The 26,565-nt window shown below is 34.2% G+C and overlaps 1 protein-coding gene across 9 annotated transcripts in view; it reads left to right on the top strand.

Annotated features, from left to right (window-relative positions):
• Positions 1-26,565, top strand: part of DOCK7 (dedicator of cytokinesis 7) — a 213,865-nt gene that overhangs the window by 50,836 nt on the left and 136,464 nt on the right. For all 9 annotated transcript variants that reach the window (XM_036026204.1, XM_036026202.1, XM_036026207.1 and 6 more), the window contains exons 10-14: positions 6,165-6,245; positions 8,026-8,191; positions 14,755-14,897; positions 18,517-18,610; positions 19,237-19,399. In XM_036026204.1, coding sequence (XP_035882097.1) covers positions 6,165-6,245; positions 8,026-8,191; positions 14,755-14,897; positions 18,517-18,610; positions 19,237-19,399 — 647 coding nt within the window. The remainder of the gene's footprint in view (positions 1-6,164; positions 6,246-8,025; positions 8,192-14,754; positions 14,898-18,516; positions 18,611-19,236; positions 19,400-26,565) is intronic.

Here is a 26,565-nt window from a genome sequence, read left to right as displayed (position 1 = left end):
TCATTTAAAACAATTTTGTTAGATTGTGTTGTGACAGCTGACATATCAGCATGCATTTAAAAAAACTTACCAACAGTGGTGAATTTTTGTGCAGCCATTTTAACATGAAGATGGAAGAAGATATGCAACATATTTTTGGCATATTATGCTTTATTATTTCAAGAATGGTAAAAATGCAACTGAAAGACAAAAAAAGATTTGTACATTGTATGGAGAAGGTGCTGTGACTGATTGAACTTGTTAAAAGCGATTCTATTGACATTCTGGCCAAATTTTTCTGTGCTGCATAAGCACTGGAAGATGTTTAGCAGCACCCCTGGCCTCTGCCCGCTAGAAACCAATAGTGGGAGATTGATGGCTTGCTCAGAATACCCAAATCAATAAAATTATTGGTGAAAATGAAAAATGTGTCTTTTATTTAATGGAAAAAGCCCTGATACAGACTTTTTGGCCAACCCAATAGATAGAGGAACACTGCTGAACAGCCTTCTTTGTGCCTCTACCTACTATTCTGAATTATATCACCATACATTAGTTAGCCTCTTTTTGAACTTTATAGAAATCATATAATATGTATTTTTGTGTCTTTAGACGCAAAAGAATTAACTTTTCTTTTAAAGAATTTTGTTTGTCACTGATATATAAGAACCACTTGCTAAAGAATTAACTCTAAAATTCATCTAGCAGTAGTTTGTTGCTTTTAATCTTGTATAATATTGTTATATGAATATATCATAGTTTGTCTATTCCAATTGTTGATAGATATTGGTGTTATTTTTAGCTTTTGGCTATCACAAGTAATGATCCTATAAACATTTTCACATGACTTTTGGTACAAACATGTTTTCATTTCTGTTTAGTATATAAATAGGTGTTAAATTACTGTATCGTAGTATATTTATAGCTTCAATTTTGGTAGAAACAATCAGTTTTCCAATACAGTTAGTTCAATTCACTCCCATCAGTAGTGACTGAGAATTTCAGTTGCTCCATTTCCTTCTCTAACACTTGCTATCATCAAATTTTATTGTACTTTACATTTTAATTTTATTAATATTGTTTTATCCTATATTCTATTTTATTTCTGGTGCATCTGCAGGGTTATCAATTTGGTTTTAATTTATAGTTCCCTGGTAACTATGAATGTTCAGTGATGTATGGCCATTTACATATTGTTTTGTTAAGTGCTTATTCAAATTGTTCAGTTTTAACTTGTTCATAAATGATTTCATCATAATATACATAAAATATACAATTTTTTCCAGAAATAAAGAATCTATAATTTTTATTATTTTTTTAAACTAGCTTCCTTCCTTCCTTTCTTTTCTTTCTTTCCTTTCTTTCTCACCTGAAGGCTTATTGATTTTTAGAGAGAGGGGAAAGGAGGGAGAGAGAGAGGAAGAGAAACATTGATGCAAGAGAAGCATTGATCAGTTGCCTCTCATGCATCCCGACTGTGGACTGAACCCACAACCTAGGCATGTACCCTGACTGGAATCGAACTCATGACCTTTCAGTTTATAAGATGATGCTCCAACCAACTAAGCCACACTGGCCTGGGCTTAATAGCTTCTTTTTTTATTTTTTAAAAATTAAAAAGAACTTTTTTCAAATACAGTGACGGTTTCAAGTATACAACATAGTGATTAGATATTTACATAAATAATGAAGTGATCACCCTGATAAGTCTTGTACCTATTTGACAACATATATAGTGTTACAATAGTTTCAGCTATATTGCCTATGTGTACTTTATATCCTTGTGACTGTTTTTTTGTAAATCCTCACCTGAGATATGTTCATTAATTTTAGAGAGGAAGCAGGAGAGTAAGAGGGAGAGAGAAGAAGAAAGAGAGAAAGAAACATCGATATGAAAGAAAAACAATGATCGGTTGCCTCTTGTATGCACCCTGGGACCAGGGCTCAAACCCACGACCTAGTTATGTGCCCTGACTGGGAATTGAACACACAACATTTTGGTGTATGAGATGATGCTCCAACCAACTGAGCCACCCAGTCAGGGCACTTGTGACTATTTTTGTAAGTGGCATTTTATACATCTTAATATCACCCTTTTTCACCCATTTCAACTCCCACCCATCTGGCAACTATCAAAATGTTCTCTGTAGCTAAGGGTTTAAATTCCACACATTTTAAGTGTATATAAGTTTTAAGTAAAAAAATATATATACACTGGTGTAATATCCATTTAATTGGATTTTTAAAATTTTATTAATTTCTTGGAGGTCATATATTATGTTTCATTCAACTAATTTGAAGTATCAAATTTATTATTTGCTAAATTCCTATATACATGCACTTGGATTTTGATTTCTGAACTTTCATTCTATTTTATTTACATTTATTTTATGAAAACATTAAAAATTTTATAGGAATAAAGTGAGACATTTTGGAGAAAAATGATAAGTAGAAACTATTGTATTGACCACTTAAGAATATTATTTTGTGAGTTGTCTTTTTAAATTTTGTTCTTTGATATTATATTAAATAGAGACGAACTTATGACTGGTTGTTTTTATTAATAGTTTAAATTGTGATAAAATACACAAAATTTTTCAACTTAATCATTATTATGTGTACAGTTCAATATTAAGTGTATTCACATTGTTGTGTACCCATTCTCTAGAAATTTTCATCTTGCCAAACCCACTCTTTATACACATTAAACAACAACTCATTTTCTCCTTTTCCCAGACTCTGCCAACCACTGTTCTGCTCTGAATTGACTACTCTAGGTACCTCATATGAATGGAATCTTACTGTATTTATCTTTTTGTGACTGGCTCATTTTCTTAGTGTAATGTTTTCAAGATCAATCCAAGTTATAGGATGCATTAGAATTTCCCTTTTTAAAAGGCTGAATAATATTCCTTATATATATGTATATACATATGATATCTGTCTGGAAAAAGGCCAGCCATTGTTAATATAATGAGAATGGTTTGCAGGACATTTATGTAAGTTGGCAGCCAAGGAGAGTGGACTGAAGTGCATGTGCTTAAACAATGACGACTTCACTGTACTAGTCAGTGGGGGCTGTAGACACCTTTGAGTGAACATGTTTACTGTTGTGGCCCTTGCATTCAAAATGAGTGAGTGAGTAGAGCAATGAATCTGTATCACATTTTGTGTTAAGCTCAAATGTTTGTTCATGGAAACTATTCAGATACTTCATAAGGCCGCAGCTATGGGCAACTGACAGCACGCCTGCTCATGCATCAGGTCTCCTGCAGAGTTTTTTGGCAAATCATCAAATTACCAATATGATTCAGCCCCCGCTATAGCCCACATTTGGCACCCTGTGACTTCTGGCTTTTCCCAAAACTAAAGTCATCTTAGAAAGGGAAGAGATTTCAGACTATCAATGAGATTCAGGAAAATAAGACAGGGCAGCTGATGGCGTTTGGGAGAACTGTATGAGGTCCCAAGGTGCCTACTTTGAAGGGGACTGATGTGTCATTGTCCTATGTACAATGTTTCTTGTACCTTGTATCTTTTTCAATAAATGCCTTTATTTTTCATATTACATGGCTGGATATCTTCTGGACAGACCTCGTATACCACATTTTTTTATCCACTCATATCTCAGTATACATTTGGATTGCTTCCTTCTTTGGCTATTGTGACCGTTGCTGCTATGAACATAGCCTTTTATTTTTTTATTTTCCAGTAAATAATTTTTACTTTCTGTTATTAGATGCACAATCTAATATTTTTATTAAGCTACATTTACTATACAAAGTTCTCCAGTGATTTTGGATTTGTTTGGTGGGTAGGAGTAAGGAAAGACTTTTTTTTGGTAGTCTTTATTTATTTTTTTAATTTAATCTTTGTTGCATTTTTTTTCCATTACCATTTAGTCTCCAATACTCCCCTTTCCCGAGCAGTCTCCATACTGTTGTCCATGTTCATGAGTGCTTTTTCCTTTTGGTTCAATCTTGTCCACTCCCTAGCCTTCCCCTCTAGCTGTTATCCTGCTCTCTATCATAGCTTTTTAAATATCTCTTTGTGTCCCTGCTTTCAATTCTATTGGGTATACACCCAGAAATAGATTTCCTGAATTGAATGGTAGTTCTGTTTTTAATTTTTGAGGACCTTTGTACTGTTTTCCATAGTGGATATACCATTTTACATTTTCACCAGTAGTGGCCAATGGTTCCAGGTTTTCCATGTCCTCGCCAATATTTGTTATTTTTGATAGTTGTTTATGATAGGTGTAAGGTGATACCTTTGTGGTTTTGATTTATATTTTCCTGATGATTAGTGATTTGAGAATCTTTTCATATGCTTGTTGGCCATTTGTATAGCTTCCTTGGAGAAATGTTCACTCAAGTTCTTTGCCCATTTAACAATCAGATTATTATTGTTTTTTTCTTGAGTCGTAGGATTTTAAATAATTTATTTTGTATATTAACTTATCAGATACGCGATTTCTCTCATTTCTTAAGTTGTCTTTTTGTCCTGTTGATTGTGTCCCATGATGCACAAAAATTTTAATATTTGATGTAGTCTAATATATCTAGCTTTACTTTATATTTATATGTCTGTGCTATTTTGTCTCAAATCTAAGAAAACATTATCATGAAACTTTTCCTCTATTTTTTCATCTAATAATTTATAGTGTTAGGTCTATGATTAGGTATTTGATCCATTTTGAGTGAATTTTTGTATATGATATGAGGTCTAATTTTATCTTTTGCATTTGGATATTCAGTTTTTTTAACACCATTTGTTGAAAAGACTTTTTTCTTAATAAATGGTCTTGGCACCTTTGTTGAAAATTATTTAACTATATATACAAGAGTTTATTTCTGGGCTCTATTTCTGCCTCATTGAACTATATGTGTATGTTTATGTCAGTACCATGCTCTTTTAATTACTGCAGCTTTATATTAATTTTTTTATCCTCACCTGAGGACATACTTTCATTGCTTTTAGAGAGAGAGGAAGGGAGAGGGAGGGAAACATTGATGTGACAGAGAAACATCTATCAGTTGCCTCCCATACACATCCTGACTGGGTACTGAACACGCAATCTGGATGAGTGCCCTGCCTATGGATTAACCCTGCAACCTTTTGGTTCACAGGACAACAGTACAACTGAGTCACATCAGCCAGGGCTGTGTATCATTTTGAAATCAAGAAGTATAAGGCTTCTGGCTTCCAACTTTATTATTATTTTTTTTCAGTTTTCTTTGACTAGTAAATGTCCTTGGAGATTTTATATGAATTTGGAGATGTATTTTTCTATTTCTGCAAATAAAAAACCACATTATTGGGAATTTGATTAAATCTATAGATTGCTTTGTGTAGTATTGACATCTTAACTATATTAAGTCTTCCAATTCATGAATATAGTATATCTTGCCATTTATTTGTGTTTTCTGTAATTTTTTTACCACCACTTTATATTTTTCAGAATAGAAATCTTTCATCTTCTTGGTTAATTCCTCAATATTTTATTCTTTTTGATAGTATGTAGATGAAATCATTTTCCTAATTTCCTTTTTGAATTGCTCATTGTTAGTATATAGAAATGCAACTGATTTTTGAATGTTTGTATCCTGATGCTTTGCTGAATTCATCTATTAGTTCAAAAGGCTTTTTCTTGTGTGTGTGTGTGTGTGTGTGTGTGTGCACGCGCGTGCGTGCGCAGAATATTAGGGCTTTTTGTAAAAAAGATTATGTTGTCTGCAAACGTATAATTTTACTTCTTTCTCCTCAGTTTGAATGTGTTTTGTTGTTTTTTCTTGCTTAAATGCTCTGACTCAGACTTCCAGTTACTCTGTGGGATAGAGTTGGCAAAAGTGAGCATCCTTTTTTTGTTTCTGACCTTAGAGGAAGAGCTTCCAGTCTTTTGCCACTGAGTATGGTGTTATCTGTGAGCTTTGCATGTATGGCCTTGATTATATTGAGGTAGCTTTCATCAATTCCTGATTTGTTGAGTTTCTTTCATGAAAGGTTACTGGATTTAGTCCAGTGTTTTTCCTGTATTAATTGAGATGATCATGTGTTTTTTTTCTGTCATTCTCTTAATATGGTTTATTATATTGATTAATTTTTGTATGTTGAACCATCCATGTATTCCATGCTGATAGCTTTCTTAAAAAGTTTAATTAATTTTTAATTTTTACCTTCGACAGCTAGAAAAAGTCCTGCAGCAAGGAGACATTGGAGAGTGTGCAGAACCATATATGATTTTCAAAGAAGCAGATGCAACTAAGGTATAGAATGTAATGCTTCTCATTTCACCAATTTTTGTATTCATTGTTAGTCACTTCCATTTCCCTCAAATCTGCAAATCCAACCCTAAATAACCTCTAATCTCCCAAATTATAATTTAGGAAACTTCTATATAAAGCATATTAAAGAATTTAATTCATTTTTTCTACTGACCTACTTGATTTCTTTATTTGCTTTGTTATCTAGCTTTTGTCATGCGCTGTGTTGTTCCTTAAAATCTCCTTCACCAAATACTAATTGATTCTTTAAAGTATTTTTTTCATAGAGAAGTTAACAAAGTTAATTCAGTTTAATTCCTAAATAATTATTTTTTTAAATTTACAGAATAGTGATATTCATGGAACTTTACTAGCAAAACAAATATTCTAAGCTTATGTCTAGCTGTGGGGGTGAGTGGAGGTGGAAGAGGGTAAAGGGGGGATAAATGGTAATGGAAAAATATACGATTAAAAAAAGAACATGGTAAAAAGAGAAAGTATAGCCTCTGTTTTGCCATCAAGTGACTAACTTCTAGAATTTGGATAAATTTCTAAAGCAAAAATAATTGGTCAACAATAGGTACCAAATTCTAGATACCTTGAGTTAGCTGTAGGAATAACAATTGATCTTGGATCTTTGAACATGTAATTTAATATTTGAAACATCCAGGGGAGGTATGGTTGAGGAATACTTAACAATCCTGAAAATGTTTTGCTTTCTCTTTTCTGAGATGCAGAATAAGAACTGAGTTTTTTCTGCTATTATAGGTAGATCTGAGCACATGATAATCTTCTGTGATCCCTAGTTGTCTGGTTGAAAGCAGAGTTAAAGTGTTCTGGCTTTCCCAGGTTGTCATTTGACAATTAAATTTGCTATGTTACATGGAGCTCTTAGGTATAATAGCAGCTTATTCCACACTTCTCTTACATATTTACATAAGCTGATAGAATTAAGTATACTTGATATGTAGGCTCTTAAAGCAAGAACCTATTTTTAAGGTATAATAGATATAACAATAAAAGTACTGCCATTTAGCTATCCTTCCATCTTTTCCAGCCCTGACATTAAGGTAGGACACTGTCATTACAGTATGCCTCACTAACAGACATACTGTTTGGGAAGAATATGTGATTTATTTGGTGTAGATTTTCACTCTTGGACCATTGGTTGGCTACTGCAGGCCAACTTAGCGTTTGTTTCAGGAATAACCTCAAAGTTGTCAGCCTCAGGATGCCTTTCAGGATGTCTATTTGGATCACTAGTCTTTTTGTAGGATTTAGCCCTCTTATAATACTTTTTTTTGCTTACTTCTTTTTTACTTTTTATTTTATTTTATTTTTTTAGTTCTCACCTGAGGATATTTCCAATGATTTTAGAGAAAAAGGGGGAGAGAGAGAGGGAGTGGGGTGTGGGCAGGGAGAGAGAGAAAGAGAAAGAGAGAGTCCCTGAAAGGTAAACATTGTTTTTCCATCTTTGCTGATAATTCAGATTTATTTATTTATCTATTTATCTATTTATTTATTTATTTATAGAAAGGGGAAGGGAGGGGCAAAGAGAGGGGAGAGAAACATTGATATTAGAGAGAAACAATGACTGAACCCGCAAACCCTGAGGATCGAACTGGTGTGCTTTTGCTTTGCGGGATGGGGCCAAAGCAACTGAGCTAGACCATTCAGGGCAAGAATTGAGGATTCTTAATCTGTCTCTTTGTTTATTATAAAATAGCCATTAATTCATTTCTTTTGAGCATAATCATATAATGTATAAAGTTTTGTTTTGCAGAATAAGGAAAAATTGGAGAAGTTGAAAAGTCAAGCTGAACAGTTTTGCCAAAGACTTGGAAAATATCGCATGCCTTTTGCTTGGACCGCAATCCATTTAATGAATATTGTTAGCAGTGCTGGGAGTTTGGAAAGAGATTCTACAGAGGTAGAAATAAACACTGGAGGTAAGAGAGTTTTATAAAAAATATTTCTAAATATATAATTTTTTCTTTATTCTTACATAAGCTTGTTTTATTTGTAGACTTCACAATGTGATGAGGCATAAAAAGAGTTTCCTTTTTTTGTCTTTTTAAAAACTTTAACCACTTTTTTGAGCTGTAATTCACATGGCATAGAGTTCACCTATTTAAAGTGTATAATTCAATGTTTATATACTTTATTCATAAGACATCTTTCTTGTGATGCCTCTGCTTTTGGTATCAGGGAAATACTGACGTCATAGAAAGAGTTGTGTATTGTTTCTTGTCTTGTAGGCTTGGTATTAATTCTACTTTGAAAATTTAGAAGAATTCATTAGTGAAGCTGTCTTGGCTTCTCTCTCTCTCTCTCTCTCTGTTCTTTCTTTCTTTCAAGGTTTTATTTATTTATTTTTAGACAGAAGGGAAGAGAGGGAGAGAGGGTAAGAGTCATCAATGTGTGGTTGCCTCTCACATGCCCTCTGCTGGAGACCTGGCCCATGAGCCAGGCATGTGCCCTGACTAGGAATGGATCTGGTGACCCTTTGGCCAGTGCTCAATCCACTGAGCCACACCAGCCAGGGCAACTTTTCTTTTCTTTATGGTAAATGTTTTTATTACTAATTAGATCTCTTGTTTTAGCTCTACTTATATTTTCTCTTTCATCAGGAGTCATTTGCAGTACTATGTATCTTTCTAGAAATGTGTTCATTTCATCTAAATTATCTAATTGTTATATAACTGGTAACCTACAAGTATTTATATTATTGGAATTTCTTTTTCTCTTAAGGTTTGTAGTGGTATCCCTCTTTCATTCCTGATTTTAGTAATTTGAATCTTTTCTATTTTTTCTTCATCAGTTTAGCAGAAGTCTTTAAAATTTAATCTGTTTGAAGAAACCAGATTTTTAGTTTACTGATTTTTTCCTGTTGTTTTTTTAGTTTTTATTTCATTTATTTCCGCTCAGCCATTATCTTTTTTAATTTTGTATGTTTTCTAATGCTTGCTTTGAGTTTAGTTTTCTCTTCTTGTTTTAGTTTTTTAAGATGCAAAATTAAGTTACCGATATGTGATCTTTTAAAGAAACACACATTTATAGATATAAATTTCCCTCTGAGCATTATTTTAGTGATATTCTATATGTTTTGGTATGTTTTACTTTCATAAATCTTAAGTATTTTCTAATTTCCCTTGATTTTTCCTCTTTGACCCATTAGTTATTCAAGAGTGTGTTGTTTAAATTCTACATGTTTATGAATTTCCCAAATTTTGTGTTGTTAACTGATTTATAGGTTAATTCTGCTATGCTTTGAGAACATATTTTGTATGATCTCAGTCCTTTTGAACGTATTGCCTTTGTTTTAGGGCTAGTGCAGGCATACCTTGGAGATATTTCAGGCTCCGTTCCAGACTACTGCAGTAAAGCAAATAACTCAAAAAAGCAAGTGACTCAAATTATTTGGTTTCCCATGCATGTAAAAGTTATGTTTATACTATATTGTAGTCTTTTAAGTATGAAATAACATTATGTCTAAAAAAACAATATACATAACTTAATTAAAAATACTGTCTTGCTAAAAAATGCTAACTAGCTTGTGAGCCTTCAGTGCATTGTAATCTTTTTGCTGGTGGAGGGCCTTGCCTCAGTGTTGATGACTGCTGACTGATCAGGGTGGAGGTTGCTGAAGGCTGAGGTGTCTGTGGCAACTTCCAAAAATATGATAGCAATGAGGTTTGCAGCATCAATTGGCTCTTCCTTTTACAAATGATTTCTTTATAGCATATGATACTGTTTGATAGCATTTTACCTATAGTAGAACTTATTTCAAAATTGAAGTCATTCTCTCAATCTTGCTGCTGCTTTATTTGTCCAGATTTATCTAATATTTTAAACCCTTTGTTGTCATTTCAACAGTCTTCACAGCATCTTCATCAGGAGTAGATTCCATGTACAGAAACACTCTCTTTGCTCATTCATAAGAAGCCACTCCTCATCTATTAAAGTTTTATTATGAGAATGCAACAATTTAGTCACTTCTACAGGTTGCACTTCTAAATCTAGTTCTCTTGCTATTTCTGCTACATCTGCAGTTACTTCCTCCACTGAAGTTTTCAACCCCTCAAAGTCACCCATGAGAGTTGGAATCAAGTTTTTCCAGACTCCTGTTAATGCTGGTATTTTGAACTCTCCTAATGAATCACAAATGTTCTTAGTGGCATCTAGAATGGCTAATCATATCCAGAAAGCTTTCAATTTACTTGTCCAGATTCATCAGAGGAATCACTATGGCAGCTGTATCCTTATGAAATATATTTTTAATTTAAATTCTATTTTATTGATTATGTTATTATAGTTGTCCCATTTTTTCCCTGTTGCCCCCCTCCACCCAGAACCAGCACTCCCTCAGGAAATCCCCACATCGTAGTCCCTGTCCATGGGTCATGCACATATGTTCTTTAGCCACTCTAATCCCTATGCTGTACTTTACATCTCTATGACTATTCTGTAACACCCAATTTGTACTTCTTAATCCCTTCACCCTTTTACCCCATCCTCCAACCCTCCTCCCATCTGGCAACCATCAGTAGGGTCTCTATATCTATTAATATTTCTGTTTTGCTGTTTATTTTGTTTTTTAGATTTACATATATATATTGCCATTTTATTGTTCATATTTTTATCTTCTTAAAGAAGACCCTGCCCTGGCTGGCGTAGCTCAGTGGATTGAGCGCGGGCTGGGAACCAAAGTGTCCCAGGTTCGATTCCCAGCCAGGGTACATGCCTGGGTTGCAGGCCATAACCCCCAGCAACCGCACATTGATGTTTCTCTCTCTCTCTATCTCCCTCCCTTCCCTCTCTGAAAATAAATAAATAAAAATCTTTAAAAAAAAAAAAAAAAGAAGACCCTTAAACGTTTCATATAATACTGGTTTGGTGGTGATGAACTTCTTTAGCTTTTTCTTGTCTGGGAAGCTCTTTATCTGTCCTTCAATTCTAAATGGTAGCTGTGTTGTGTAGAGTAATCTTAGTTGTAGGTCCTTGCTTTTCATCACTTTGAATATTTTTTGCATCCCTTCTTGCCTGCAAAGTTTCTTTTGAGAAATCAGCTGACCATCTTATGGGAGCTCCCTTGTAGGCAACTAACTTCTTTTCTCTTGCTGCTTTTAAGATTCTCTTTTTGTCTTTAACCTTTGGCATTTTAATTATTGTGTGTATTGGTGTGGGCCTCTTTAGGTTCATCTTGTTTGGAATTCTCTGCACTTCTTGGACTTGTATGTCTATTTCCTTCATCATATTAGGGAAGTTTTCTGTCATTTTTTCAAATAGGTTTTCAATTTCTTGTTCTTTCTCTTCTCATTTTGGCACCCCCAATATGTGAATGTTGGTACACTTGAAGTTGTCCCAGAGGCTCCTTACACTCTCCTAATTTTGGGGGGATTCTTTTTTCTTATTGTTCTGATTCTGTATTTTTTGCTTCCTTGTATTCTAAATTGCGGACTTGATTCTTGACTTTAGTAGATGATTTCAAGAATCATCTACTATTGATTCCTTGTCAATTATTCTTCATTTTAGTTAGTGTATTCTTGGTCGGGTGATGGTGCTCCAACATGGTCTGTAGCTGTCTGCTGGGTACGTAGACTCTGGGGCTTCCCTAGAGTTGTAAGCCAAGGTCAGCCACAACCTGTGTTCTGTCTGAGGTCACCTGGCATAAGCTACAAAGCCATCTGCTACTGGCTGCTATTGGCTGGGCTTAGGGGTGCCCAAGAGAGGCCAAGTTATAAACCAAGGCCAGCTGCTGCTAGTGCCAGGCCTGGGGCCAATTAACAATAAACACAGGGCACACTGATGCCAGATGCTGCTTGTTTGAGAGAATTTAGGAAAACCTGAAGTAAGAGCCAAGACAAGCCATTCATATGGAAAAGCCACTGGAAACAGCTTGGGCCCAAAATTTGGGTGGGATGGAGCCTCAGGATGTCACCAGAATGGTGCAAACAGTGTGAACCAGGTTGATGGAGTCTCAGGTATGACACCAGCCCACCCACTTTGTAGGGAAGGGCTCAGGAAGGGAACAATGCTTCAGTCAGCACTTCTGTCTAGGAGAAAGGTGTCCCCCAGCTCTCACCCTAATGCTAGACACTTCAGTTCTTCCCTGTATGCCTCTAGTGTCATTAAAGCCACTGCCCTTGCATTGGATCTCAGAGGTAGTGAGTACAAGTAAGTCTGTGTCTGGGCCCTCTAAGAGGAACTGCCTGGGACTCTAGAAGTTTCTGTCTTCCACAGCCTCAATCCCCACTGGTTTTTATAGCCAGAAGTTATGGGGACTTATCTTCCTGGCACTGGAGCCCTGGGCTGGGGTGGGGACTGTTGTGGGGCTGGAACCCCCTGCTCCCGAGATACCCCTCTCAATTTTTATCTACCTCCCGTGGGTGTGGGACCAGCTGTTTCACATCTCTGCCCTAATACCAGACTCTATGTGGTTTCTTCTTTAATTCTGTAATTTAGGACTTCCATTTAGCTTCATTTCTGGCAGTTCTGAACAATGGTTGTTCTGTGGTTTGTTGTAAATTTGATGTGGTTGTGTGATGAGGTGAGCTGTGTTTACCCACGTTGCAACTGCCATCCTGAATGGAAGTCCCCAAAATGTATTTCTTAAACAATAACACTTGAAAGTTGAAATTACTCCTTGATCCATGAGCTACAGAATGGATATTGTGTTAGCATGCATGAAAACAACATTAATGCTGTTGTACATCTTCAGTAGAACTCTTGGGTGACCAGGTACATTGTCAATGAGCAGTAATATTTTCAAAGGAATCTTTTTTTCTGGACAGTGAGTCATAACAGTGTGTTTAAAATATTCAGTAAATCATGTTGTAGAAAGATGTACTATCATTCAGCCTTTGTTTTTCTATTCATAGAGCACTGATTGAGTAGATTTCACATAACTATTATGGGCCCAAGGATTTTTGGAATGGTAAATGAGTGTTTGGTTTCACCTTAAAATTACTGACTGCATTAGCTTTCAACAGGAGAGTCAGCTTTTGAAGCTTTGAAGTAGGTATGTTCTTCTCTCTAGCTATGAAAGTTCTAGATAGCATCTTCTTCTAAAATAAGGCTATTTTGTCTATATTAAAAATTTATTTAGTGAAGCTACCTACATTAATTATCTTAGCTAGATTTTCTGGATAACTTGCTGCAACTTCTACATCAGCACTTGCTGCCTCACCTTGTATTTTTATGTTATGGAGATGGCTTCTTTCCTTAAACCATTGTGGCTAGTTTTATCTTTTATTCAGACCACTGAAACTTTCTCCATATCAACAATAAGTCTCTTTCACTTTCTTTTGTGTCTTCACTGGAGTAGCATTTTTAATTTCCTTCAAGAACTTTTCCTTTGCATTCACAACTTGGCCAACTCTTTGGCACAAGAGGCCTAGATATCAGCATATCTTAGCTTTCAACATGCCTTCCTCACTAAGCATAATCATTTCTAGCTTTTGATTTAAATTGAGAGACATGTGACTCTTCCTTTCACTTGAACACTTAGAAGGCATTGTAGGGTTATTATTTGGCCAATTGTAGTATTGTGTCTCAGGGAATTGGGAGGCCTGAGGAGAGAGAGATAAGGAAACAACCTCGCAGTGGAGCAGTCAGAACACACATTTACTCAGTTTGCCATCTTATGTGCTCCTAGTTTGTGGTGCCCTAAAACACTTACAGTAGTAACATCAGAGATCACTGGTAACAGATCACCATAACAAATTTAATAACAATGAAAACATTTCAAGTATTGTGAGAATTACCAAAATGTAACACAGAGACAGACTGAGCAAGTGCTGTTAAAAAATGGTGCTAATAGACTTGCTTAATGCAGGGTTGCCAAAAATCTTTAATATGTGAAAATGCAATATCTGCATAGCTCAGTAAAGCAAAGTACAATAAAATGAGGTATGCCCATATATATAATCTGTCTTGGAGAATGTCCTGTGTGTGCTTGAGAAGAATGTGTATTCTACCTTTTCTTAGTGGAGTATATTATAGCTGTCTGTTAGGTCTAGTTTGTTTATAATTTTGTTTAAGTCTAATGTTTCCTTGTTGATCTTCAACATAATTCTTTTGGGTTTGAATGGTAGGGTTATCTTGCAAAAATTCTGAATGAATGAAAGTTATGTTAAAGTTCTGTTTCAAATTCAAGTGCTAAGACTGAGGGACCATATATAGTGACTAAAATGTTTATTGTGTTGATTATTTCCTCGAAAATACAAGGTTTCCCTATAGCTGTTCTTCATAGCTCATTGTTGGTCATATGCATAATCTTTGTGTGGGTGACTCTTTTTTAGATTGGAGAATTTAAAAAGGAATCAGAAGATTTAGGTTTCTTCTGATGTTTCTTTACCGATCTCTCGAGAAGTGAAATTCTTCAATCATAATCAATATGCTAAGTGGTCATTTTTCAACCTCAATGAATTTTTCCCTGTGTTTGGAAAGTATTTTAAAACATATTTTAAATATTATAAAAATGAAAATCTTACCTTTTTTTCCTTGGTAGAACGAAAAGGGTCTTGGTCAGAGAGGAGAAATTCTAGTATTGTTGGCAGACGATCACTTGAAAGGACAACAAGTGGAGATGATGCTTGTAACTTGACCAGCTTTCGACCTGCTACCCTTACAGTGACGAATTTTTTTAAGCAGGTATTGTTCTGTCATGTAGGAATTCTAGGGGGCTATTTATCTGTAAATTTCTTTTGGTTTCTGAAAAATCATGATTGTATATGCACATGTAGTACATGTATATATGATGATTGTAATTTCAAGGAATTGTAAAAAATAAAAAGAATAAACTTATAAAAATAAAAAATAAGTTACCTACCTGTTATATCATTATATTTAAATGTTGACATCGATTAATAATGCACCAGAATCAATCCACATTTATATTCTATTTCTTAATTGTAATGTTTTAACTTTTCCTAAACATTGATCGTTTATGGATTTTCTTAGAGTGATTGTGTGGTTATATCTGTCCTCCCAACCCAACCCTCCTAACCTTTCACATCCATAGTACATTGAATAGAACTTTCGGGTCACAGGGGTACATCTCTGTGCTAGCATGCCCTTGCTATTTTTACAGGTGAATTTATAAGCCCAAGAAGTTCTTAAAGATATTTAATTCTTTGCAAGTGTGTTTGCTACACTTCAAATCATGAGTCAAGTCAGTATTTTTCAAATGAATGCTGGTCATGATCCTTTAATGGTATGAAAATTTAGTATATAATACCCAGCAGGATAGGAATAATAGTGCTTCAATGAGCTTAATTCCTTCTGAGTTTTGGTAGGTGTATGTGCGTACTGGATTTTGATGTAAAATAAATTTTATACTGTGAACCAACATCAGAAAATTTTTAAAGTCTTTGTGTTACGTAACCAGATGACCAAACCATATAAGAATGGAAAAACATTTGGATTAGCATGACAAACTGGAGAAGTACCATGCATACGTTTTGGAGCAGATTAAAGGAAAATGCTAAATACTGTCTCAAGATTCCTTCTTTTGAGATATTATTCTAAAAAAAAGGAAGAAATCCTCTCTACTGACACCTTGTAATTTGAGAGGGCAATATTTTAGGGCAGGACGTGCCACAAATTGACAGATAGCAATTCTCTTGAGGCCCCTTTCACAGTTCTGTATCAATAGCATTCATAGGCAGCTGCTCTCAGAGACTGAAATGGAAAATAAAGCAGGTAAGAAGTGTCTAAAGTGGTAAGGGTCTCTTTATTTTTTATTGTAGTATAAGAAAGAATCTAGAAAATGCCAGTGTTACTTGGATGAAGTGATAGCCAAGTAAAGCTATGGAAACAGAGCTGTAGATTTACTGGGTATATATAAAGACATAACCTTGCAGCTTTGACATTTCTCTCTTTTGTACTTCTTCAGCTGCTTCATCACTTCTGCTATTTCTACAGCTCTTTTTTCATTTCTTTAGCTGCTTTATCATTGAACTGGTATTGGAAGCTCAAATCAACAAGTTACCCATCTACCTTACCCACCTATTTATTCAAAATGTATTTTTTTGAGCATTCATTATGTACCGAGCCTCAGTTTACCCACCTACCTATTTTATCCAACAAATACTTTTTGAAAATTCACCATGTACTGGAGACTGGTAACTGGAAACTAGTGCAAAGTGACTATGAAAAGAAAATGAATGACTGCTGGAGACAACATTAACACCTGACTTTTTAGAGCTCTAATTTTTTTTAACTCTTACTGTGTACAATTTTTATATTTTTTAAATAGCTAGAATATTCTATATCAGGCAAATACAAATTAAGTAATAAGCAGGGATTATAATTTTAAAAAAGTAGAATTTAAGGTACAAGTTTCTCCTAAATGAGATACAGAGAGCAGTTGTTTTTTTTTTGAATTGATGAGCAATTACTGTCCATGATTGAGATATAGTAGTCAGCGTTTTTGTACTGATTTTAAATGTGACAAGCTAGAATTATGGAAATACATGGAGATTTTAAAATAAAATCAAACACATCAGTTTTAATGACATTAGTTGTATTTATTGAAATATGTATAAGTTATCTGTTGCTTCAGGAGTACACAACAGTAAACATGCAGTGTGGAGAAGGGGTTGTCAGCTAGGCCCATTCACATGTTGGAAGTTGACTGTGGTCAGCTGATCTAGACTGACTTCTGCTGGGAAGACAAAAATGACTCAGACCTCTCCCATGTTTCTCAACTTGTATTCTCACCATCTAGTAGGCTAACTTGGTCATGTTCTCATAGCAGTAGCAGAAGTTCAAGAGGGAGGGCAAGCTCACTTGTGTAAATACTTTTCAAGTGTTTGCACCACCTTTGTTTATTGGCCAAAGCAAGTCACATGGCCACACCTGGGGAGGCAATTAATGTCCCACCTAACAAAAGGTATGGAAACAGGGAGTAAAGAATGGAGATCAATGATATACTCAATTTAACAGGTTAAATAGACAGAAATACCTGAATCTAGAGATAATCTTAATGTATTATAGATAAGGACCATTTAAAGATCTATATTCTGTATTCTAGAGGAAAGAATATACTGTTTTAGCAACTGATGGAACATTGGAACATTTATAATAATTATATATTAGGTCACTGAAAAAATATTCATAAAGTCAAATTTGCTAAATATAACTTAATAAAACTAAAAACTATTTATAAAAGTATTAACAAAAATCTCCAGCCTGTTCAAAATTAAAAATCACTTTTCTAGATAATAGGATAAAAGATGATTAATTCTGTACCTTGTTCAAAATACAATAGTGAGCCAATAGGATATTGCTCAGGATGAACTCACAGTAATAAAGTAGCCTTAAATATATTTATTACTAAATAAGATAAAAAGACAATATATGAATGATGCATTAAAATCACTAAGATATCAAACGCAGGAGGTTTGGATTAATAAAATCTAAACACTAACTCATGAATAAAAGAATAAAATCAGTCCTTACCTAATTTAATTGCAAAAAGTTATATTAAATTAAACATGTCATATTAATTAAATATGGTTTGGTTTTGTTTGTCTGTTTTCCCATGACTGAGGTCTCTTCAGAGTTTTCTTTCTGATCTTAATATCAGGATAGTTTTACTTTTCTTCAAGAGCAGTTTTATTGTCATTTCTTTCCTTTTTCAAATTTACTCAATGCTATATATTTTGTATTTGAGAAATTTGGTGATTTAAAGTTGAAAGGACAAATATAAACTCAAGTGTAATAAATTTATAAGGTTGTCATATGTCTGTTTTATGTCTATATTCTTATTTTTTATTTTTTTTAAGATTTTATTTATTTATTTTTAGAGAAGGAAGGGAGGGAGAAAAGAGAGAGAGAAACATCAATGTGTGGTTGCTGGAGGCCATGGCCTGCAACCCAGGCATGTGCCCTGATTGGGAATTGAACCTGCAATGCTTTGGTTCACAGCCATCGCTCAATCCACTGAGCTACGCCAGCCAGGGCTATTTTTTATCTTTTTTCATGTACCTCCAATTTGTATTGATTTCCAATATTTTAGTGTCCTGTAATATCTTATAGATATAATGAGCTATAAATAAATATATAAAATTTAAAAACAGTTGTATCATCATGTAATAAAATTGAAAGCATAGAAAGGGAAATAAATCAGCATATGAGCTTTTAATCATGATTATATTTACTTTTATGCTTACTAAATTGAAGGAAGAAGGGCAAGATTATTAACAGGCAATATTTTTAATCTACTATATTTATTTTATTAAATAATTTTCCTTGTTTTTAAAATCAGGAAGGAGACCGCTTAAGTGATGAAGATCTGTACAAATTTCTTGCTGATATGAGAAGGCCGTCTTCTGTTTTACGGAGACTAAGACCAATTACAGGTATTGTAAAATTTTGAGTAGAAATGATAATAACTACTATCACCACAAATATACTGTGTTGTGTGTAAGTAAGTATTCCATTTTTCACTTATATGGCCCATGTGTCTGTGCTCAGGGCTTGTCAGTCTTCTTCATCTCATTCTGCTCTCATGTCTAAGAGTTTGGATGCAGGATTCAGAACCTTTGATAATTTGGGTACTAAAATGAGAATGATGAATAATATCATGGCTTAAACAAATAGTACATGAAATGGTAAAATTTAGAAATTGATTCATATTATGACCAGAATAAAACCATTTTTAAGCTTATCAAGTTTAAATAAAATATTTAACCTTTGAAATCTTGGCTTGATTCTGTGTTCAATTTCTGTTTTTTTCCCCCATTTTGCTTCTTCCTCCTTATTCATTCATTCACTCATTCAATATATTATAAGTACTTATGTCTTCTCAGTCATTGATACCTTTGAGACTTTCTAAAATGAAGTAATTTTGAGTTCTGAGATGATAGTAATTTTGGTTTCTTCTAGACTTCTTTCAAAAATAGGATCTATATTCTTCCCAAAGCATTTCTAACATGAAATTTTTATTTATTATGTTTACATTGTTTTTATGTGTTTTTATATGCAGCTCAGTTAAAGATAGACATTTCTCCAGCACCTGAAAATCCTCATTATTGTCTGACCCCAGAGCTTCTTCAAGTGAAGCTTTACCCTGACAGTAGAGTTCGACCTACCAGAGAAATTTTGGAGTTTCCTGCCAGGGATGTCTATGTTCCAAACACTACTTACAGGTAACACATTGTAATTTGGGAGAATTTTTAAAAAAGATACTGTGTACTCTAATATTAAAGTAGAACTAAAATGAAACTCTAAAAGTCTTTTATAGCTTTGTTACATATTTAATTTCTTACTATATGATGTTATTAATAGCTGTAATGTATTAGCTTTTACTGTGTGCCAGGTATAATGTTAATTATCTTATATGCATTATACTATTTACTTCTCATAACTTGAGGTAGGCGTTAACTTCATTTTAGAAGTGAATAAACTGAGAGATAGATTCCTGGCCTGAGCACATACCTAGGTTGTAGGTTCAGTCCCAGGTTGGGGCGCATAATGGAGAAAACCGATTGGTTTCTCTTTCACATTGATGTTTTTCTCTCTCCCTCTTTCTTTCTCTCTCTATCCACTTCTCTCCTGTCCTCTGTCGCTCACTCCCTCCCTTCCTTTCTCACTAAAATCAATGAAAATATCTTCTGGTGAGGATTTAAAAAAAAAAGGATGCAATGATTATCAAGTTGACTGTAGGCTATAAAAAATATTTAGGTTATAAAGAAATAATAGTTTTCATGTTATTTGAAATGCTACGACTAAATGCAAATCTTATGAAAAACTGGTAGGTGGGTTCCTGTAACCGATATTTGTTAACCATGTTTTATTTTTCGGAATTATTTAAAACTGAGAATTAGCCCTGGCTGGCGTAGCTCAGTGGATTGAGTGTGGACTGGGAACCAAAGTGTCCCAGGTTTGATTCCCAGCCAGGGTACATTCCTGGGTTGCAGGCCATAACCCCCAGCAACCACACATTGATGTCTGTCTGTCTGTCTGTCTGTCCCTCTCTCTCTCTCTCCCTCTCCCTCCCTCCCTCCCTTCCCTCTCTAAAAATAAATAAATAAAATCTAAAAAAAAAAACCCCTGAGAATTGACTGGTTTTTCTTCTTTTAACATGGCGATAATAAAAGTACCTGTATTTGTGAGGATTAAATACATAATAAATGCAAAGCTTTTTACAAAGGCCCTGATACATTAAACTCTAATAGAACTTAGACATTATTATTATCATTGGCTTTATTAGATTACATACACCAAAGCATTACACATCTTGAGAGAAATTGGTTTGCATACATGACAGTACTGGGCTTTTTGGGTATAACTGGATAAGAATTATTTAAAAAGGAAGATTAATCAAAGTCAGTAGTAGCAGCCTGCATTATATTATTACTTAGGCCTTCAATGCCCATGAGACCTGAATACTAAGTCACATAGGTTGCTTATTCTATTTAGTTAGAATTATTTAGTCTCATGGACAGCTAATATTTTTAGGAATTTTTAGTTTAAAAAATATCTTTTAGCATATCTAGATAATAATCTAGTATAGATAGAAATGTATGACAACCTCAACAGATATGAACTTAGAGATGTGATAAAAATTTACATAAAATTCTGTAAATATTTGCTGATTGAATTGTTATAATGGATCACAAGAATACTCTTCTAGTTCAGTTTGAATTCTTTTATCTTCTGAGGAATGTTCTACAGTAAGCCGTAATTTCTGGTACTACACATTAGTGTTATTATACAAATCTATATGGGTGTATTTTCCCAGTGAATAATGTTTAAAAAAGAAAGTAAAGTTGATACTAGAACCTTTCAAAGTTTATATATAGCCATTTTCTCATTAATCCTGCATAGCAGCCTGCACAGGACCAATACAATTATCCCTGTTTTATAGATGACAAAACTGACATTCCAGAGGGCTCAAATTTGAATCTGAAAAGACCAGGAATTTAAGCATCTTTAGTATGAGTTTTAAGGAAATATTTGCACATGGTATTTATTTTTAGTACAAAACTTTAGTGTATTTAAAGGGTCTAGTGGGCTAAAAAAGATTTAAAAATTTTTGTCTGAATAGAGGGAGAATGAGCGGACAGGACTAAAGCAAACATTTGACTGAGGCGAGAAACCATAGGAGAAAGCAGTCTATTCTGCAAGTGACAGATTTCCTGTTGCTTAATACCTTTTGCTTCTAGTCCGTGTTAGTATATGTGTAAAATATATATTTTAGTTTAATTTCTTATTTTTATTTTTTACATATATGCTTTTTACAAAAGCATAAAAACATGCTTTTGAAGATGATTAAGATTTCTCAGAGATTTTAAAAAATGCTTGTGTTAAGTTATTCAATTACATTGAATTATAGTTATAAAAATATTAAAGTTATATGTTTCTTTATTAATGAATTAAATAAAAAGAGCTAGCCATAGGTCGAAAAACTACTATATATTCTAAGTATTAATAAGTATGAACAGTATTTTGAGATATATGCAGTAGTTGTGATATAAAAATATGCATATCTGTTAATGACAAAGTCTCATGTATTGCTAATACCAGTATGGTTAGCTTCCTACATTCAAAATATAAAGAAGTACAAATTTCAGTGAAAATTAAGAAATTTTTTTCAGTTATAAACCAAATGTATTATTAGACGTTTATGCTTATTTAGTAGAAATTTTCAGGAATACTTATAATTTGATATTATGTTAGTATAAGTATTTTTCCGATATCCCCACAAAATGCCCAGTTTTACATATTTTTCTTCTCTAACATACATCTTTGAAAACTTTTTATTTTTGAAAAAATTTATTTTACTGGCATGACTTTGGTTAATAAAATTATATAGGTTTCAGCTGTACAATTCTATAATACATCATCTGTACATTTTTCTGTGTTTTCTCCACTCCAAGTCTCCTTCTGTCACAATTTCTTTCCTCTTTACCCTCTTCTACTTTCCCCTCTCCCTTTTTCTGCTGGTAATCACCATACTGGTGTCTGTGTCTATGAGGTTTTCTTTTTTCTTATTTTTTTGCTTAATCCCTTAAACTTTTTCACCCAGTCCCTCAAACTCCCTCTCATCTAACAGCTGTCAGTCTCTCCTCTGTTTCTATGAGTCTGTTCTATTTTGTTTATTTTGTTCATTAGATTCCACATATGAGCGAAATCATATGGTGATTATATAGTATATGTCTTTCTCTGACTGGCTTATTTCACTTAGCATAATAATCTCCAGGTTCATCCATGCTGCCCCAAAGGGTAAGATTTCCTTCTTTTTACTGCCAAGTAATATTCCATTGTGTAAATGTACCACAGCTTTTTCATCCACTTGTTTACTGATGGGCACGTGGACTGCTTCCAAATTTTGACTGTTGTAAATAACGCTGCATTGAACATAGGGGGGTGCATATATTCTTTTCCGTTGAAGTTTATGGTCCTCTGCTTTAAAAAGTATTAGTCTTTCTATTTATTTTTAGTTTTCATAGATGTCTAGAGCTATTTGCACATACTCTGCTGTTTTAGTTTTGCTAGATATATAGCTCCAGTTTTTATTGCATCGAATTAGTCCCAGTTTATTTTAACTAACTACAAAAATTCTTGGGTTGAGAGCTGTTTCCTAACATTTTACTGTAGCCACCCAGGAGTTTTTAATTAGGGGTTGCGTTTGAATGTGGTGGAGTGTTATCTCAGACTTGGAGGGAAGCAGTCAAGTTCCAGCAGTAGTAACAGTGTGAGGGGAGCAGTTTTGTTCTCCTAACCTGAGAATTCGAATATTTTTAATTAGGGAGCATTTTTATACAGATTATATTTTTAAAGAGAGCTGAAGAAATCCATTTTTATAAATATATAAGTTTGTTTAGAACTTTATAGTTCATAAAACCATTCAAATACAGTATCTTATTTGATGATTCCAACAACCTCATCAAGTAGATTTGGCAAGGTTATTTCCATACAATATGGAGTGTGGAAACTGTGGCTTGTTTATTTGATGAAACATGGTTATAGTTGTACATCTTTAAGGTTGTAGGTTATTGCTTTTTCATATATACCTAATCATTTTGTTAGATCACAGGTGGCAAACACAAAGCCCACAGGCTGAATCTGGCCCTCCACCTTGTTTTATCCAGCCCAGCACCTTGTTTCTACCCAGCAGCGCCAAGCTCCTTGCCCCTAGTTAAAGAGTAGTTACATTTATACAGTCCTAAAATTACATTTGGCCCTTTGAAGGCAACTGCAAGGCTGATGTAGCCCAGGTGAAAATGAGTTTGACCCCCTGTGTTAGACGTTATGATTGTTCCTCAGGTTAAGCATATGAATTTATAAAAGTAGTTTTTACTCTTGATTTTGCATTTTAAATAAGACCATTGTAACCTCATTGTAAAGGCTTACTGTGGGAGACTGTTAATCCTATTTTCATGACCTTGAACTGCACATTTCATACCAATTGAGTAATTTTTACCTAGTTGATTTTCCATGAGAACACTTTGCAATTTGATAAAAAGGCCAACTAACTGTTGGCTCACTTTTCAATTTTGAAAACTGTGTTGGTTGATCATACATAAATGCAATGCTTATTGTTAGTGATGGGGAAGAAAAACAAAGAAATTTGATTATCCTACAGCAAAAGGTGGAATATGTAACTACATATTTGGACCAGGTTTCATAAAGGAGGCAAATAGTAGGTACTCAATAAATACAGATTAATGAATACATTTTTGATTAACGAATGAATTAATTGATATCCGTGAGTTACACTGTTGGAAAGGAAAGATACAGGCATGAAAACATGTTGATTCTAGGATGAGAGAGAGTGGGTAAATTATACTAAAATAGGTAACCCTAAAAGAGGAAATGTGTATACTTGCTCTCAGTAAAATTCACACGAGTTCAGAATAAACTTTTGGTGTAGAAAGTTTGCAATACAGCAGTCTCTCTGTATTTGCAGGGGATTTGTTCCAACACCCCCATAGGTTGCCTGAAACCCCTGGTAATGGCAAACCCTGTGTGTAAGTTCTCACTTAATGTTATTGATAGGTTCTATGACTTTAAGTGAAATGACATATAGCAGACTAATTTTATCATAGCCTAATTGATATAAACAAGAGTTAAATTTCTATAGCATGTCATCAACATTATAATGAAACAATGTTATTTGAGGACTTGTTATATTATACTATGTTTTTTCCTATACATACATATCAATGATAAAGTTTAATTTAGAAATTAGGTAGAGCAAGAGATTAACAACAATAACCAATACCAGAGCAATTATAACAATATATTATAATAAAAGTTATGTGAATGTGGTAACTCTCTCTGTCAAAATATCTTACTGTACTCTCATCCTTCTCATGATGATGTGAGATGGTACAGTGCCTACATGATGAGATGAAGTGAGGTGAGTGGCGTAGGCATGGTGACATAATGTTAAGCTACTATTGACCTTCTGGCAGTACAGCAGAAGGAGGATCATTGAGCCACCATGATGTCATGTCTTCCACTAACAAATTTAATGCCCTTTCCATTTTATCTCAGCACTTACCATGCACTGGGCCGGTAACTTGGGCATTTTGAAGTGTGAGAGGAAAACTAACACAAATGTCTTTTTTCTTCACAATTTTAGATAGAACATTTGTTTTTACTGTAGTTTGTCAACCTCAGATTGGATGTTTTTTCATTCCAAGTCTAGAACTTCCACCTTTCACTTAAAGGAAGCACTTTAAGGCTTTGGCAGATCCTAATTGCCTGCATCACTACTCTTGTGCTTTGAGAACATTATTATGCAAAGAAAGTAAAGGGTACCACTGCTATCTACTACATATAATAAATCTGATTACCTAGACTGCTACTCAGTGACTAATGGGTGTGTAGCATATATAGCTCATTGATGCTGGACAAAGGGATATTCACATCTCAGGAAGGTTGAAGTGGGACGATTGGTACATCATGCTACTCAGGACAGCACACAATTTAAAACTTGAGAATTGTTAACTTTTGAAGTTTTTCATTTAGTATTTTGGACCACAGTTGAGCATGGGTAACTGAAATTGTGGAAAGACAGACCACAGACAAAAGGGAGGAACAACTAAAATTCATTAAAATCCAGTAGATTGACCATCTTTGCTCTTGGAGTTTTCATTACTTTTTCCTCAAAAGTTTTATTATTATTTTGCCAGATTTCCTTTTCTGTCTTTTCTTCATTTGCTAAACATCAGTTGAGGGGTACAAACAGTAATGCTGCAAGGTTTCAGAGAAAGGAGCCTCCATTTATTTACTAGATATTTATGGGAAAAGTGATAAACTATTTGTACCTCGAAGTATTAATAGGACCTAGCCAAGCAGAAAGATCTGGGTAGGCATTCTAGACAAATGGAATGGCATTAGGAAAGTATATAGGGGATGGTTAAAAGTAGATAATTTTTATGAGAACTGAGGGATTGTGTTGGGCCAAAAATACTTAAAAAGGAATTAAGGGTCAGATTATAAAAACCCTTGAGTACCTGGAAGAGATTTGGATTTCATTCTGTAGGCTTATGCTCTTTTAATTGGGGTACATGTTCTTTTGAAGGCACAGCTATATGCAATATGCAGATCCACAGGATAGACATACATCTTCCAGGAACATCATTTTTTAGAAGATTTAGGGAGGAAATAACTTTTTATATGAAGATAGATTTGTGGAGTGGAAAACACATTCAATTTTAAGATAAGATTCTAAAACTTAAGATAAAATCCTATTAAGATTCTAAAATCAAGATGCTTAAATCAAGCCATTTTATCTTATAACTGCAGTATCTATAAGGATATGTTTTCATTATATCCTTGGTTGTTATACTCTTTTAATAGACAAGTTTGAGTGACACATGTTGAAGTAGTATACAGTCATTACAAATTTGTTTCAACATGATTGAGGGGAAATAGACATAAAATTAGGAGCCCAGGCAGGAGACTATTTAGATGATTTTAAGACTCAGGTTAAAGGCAGTTCTTGGTAGGTTTTTGGTAGTAGAAGGGGGAAGAAAGCATATCAGATTAGGAGATGTTTTCAAAAGAAAATTGTAATGGACTTAGTGGTTTGTGATATAGGAGAGGTAGTTTACAAGTTAAGTGGAAAGCCAGAGCTGTTTCTTGGGTTTTAAGCTTCTGTGACTGGGAAGGATGGTGATGGTGCCATTAATGGATATAAGGAAGTAAGGAGAGTGGGATAAGGTAATAAGGGAGGAAGGACCAGCAGTGGCAGTAAGGTATTGATGAATTTGTTATTTGATATGTTGGATTTGAGTAGACTTGGATATTAAAAGGAGAAATGGCAGATAGGTGATGTAAGAAGGAGAACTGGAGGGAG

This window comes from Phyllostomus discolor, chromosome 5 (assembly GCF_004126475.2).
Source record: "Phyllostomus discolor isolate MPI-MPIP mPhyDis1 chromosome 5, mPhyDis1.pri.v3, whole genome shotgun sequence".
In the NCBI taxonomy this organism is placed as follows: domain Eukaryota; kingdom Metazoa; phylum Chordata; class Mammalia; order Chiroptera; family Phyllostomidae; genus Phyllostomus; species Phyllostomus discolor.
The sequence above is the reverse complement of the archived record's forward strand: the minus strand, read 5'-3'. Positions and strand labels throughout refer to the sequence as shown.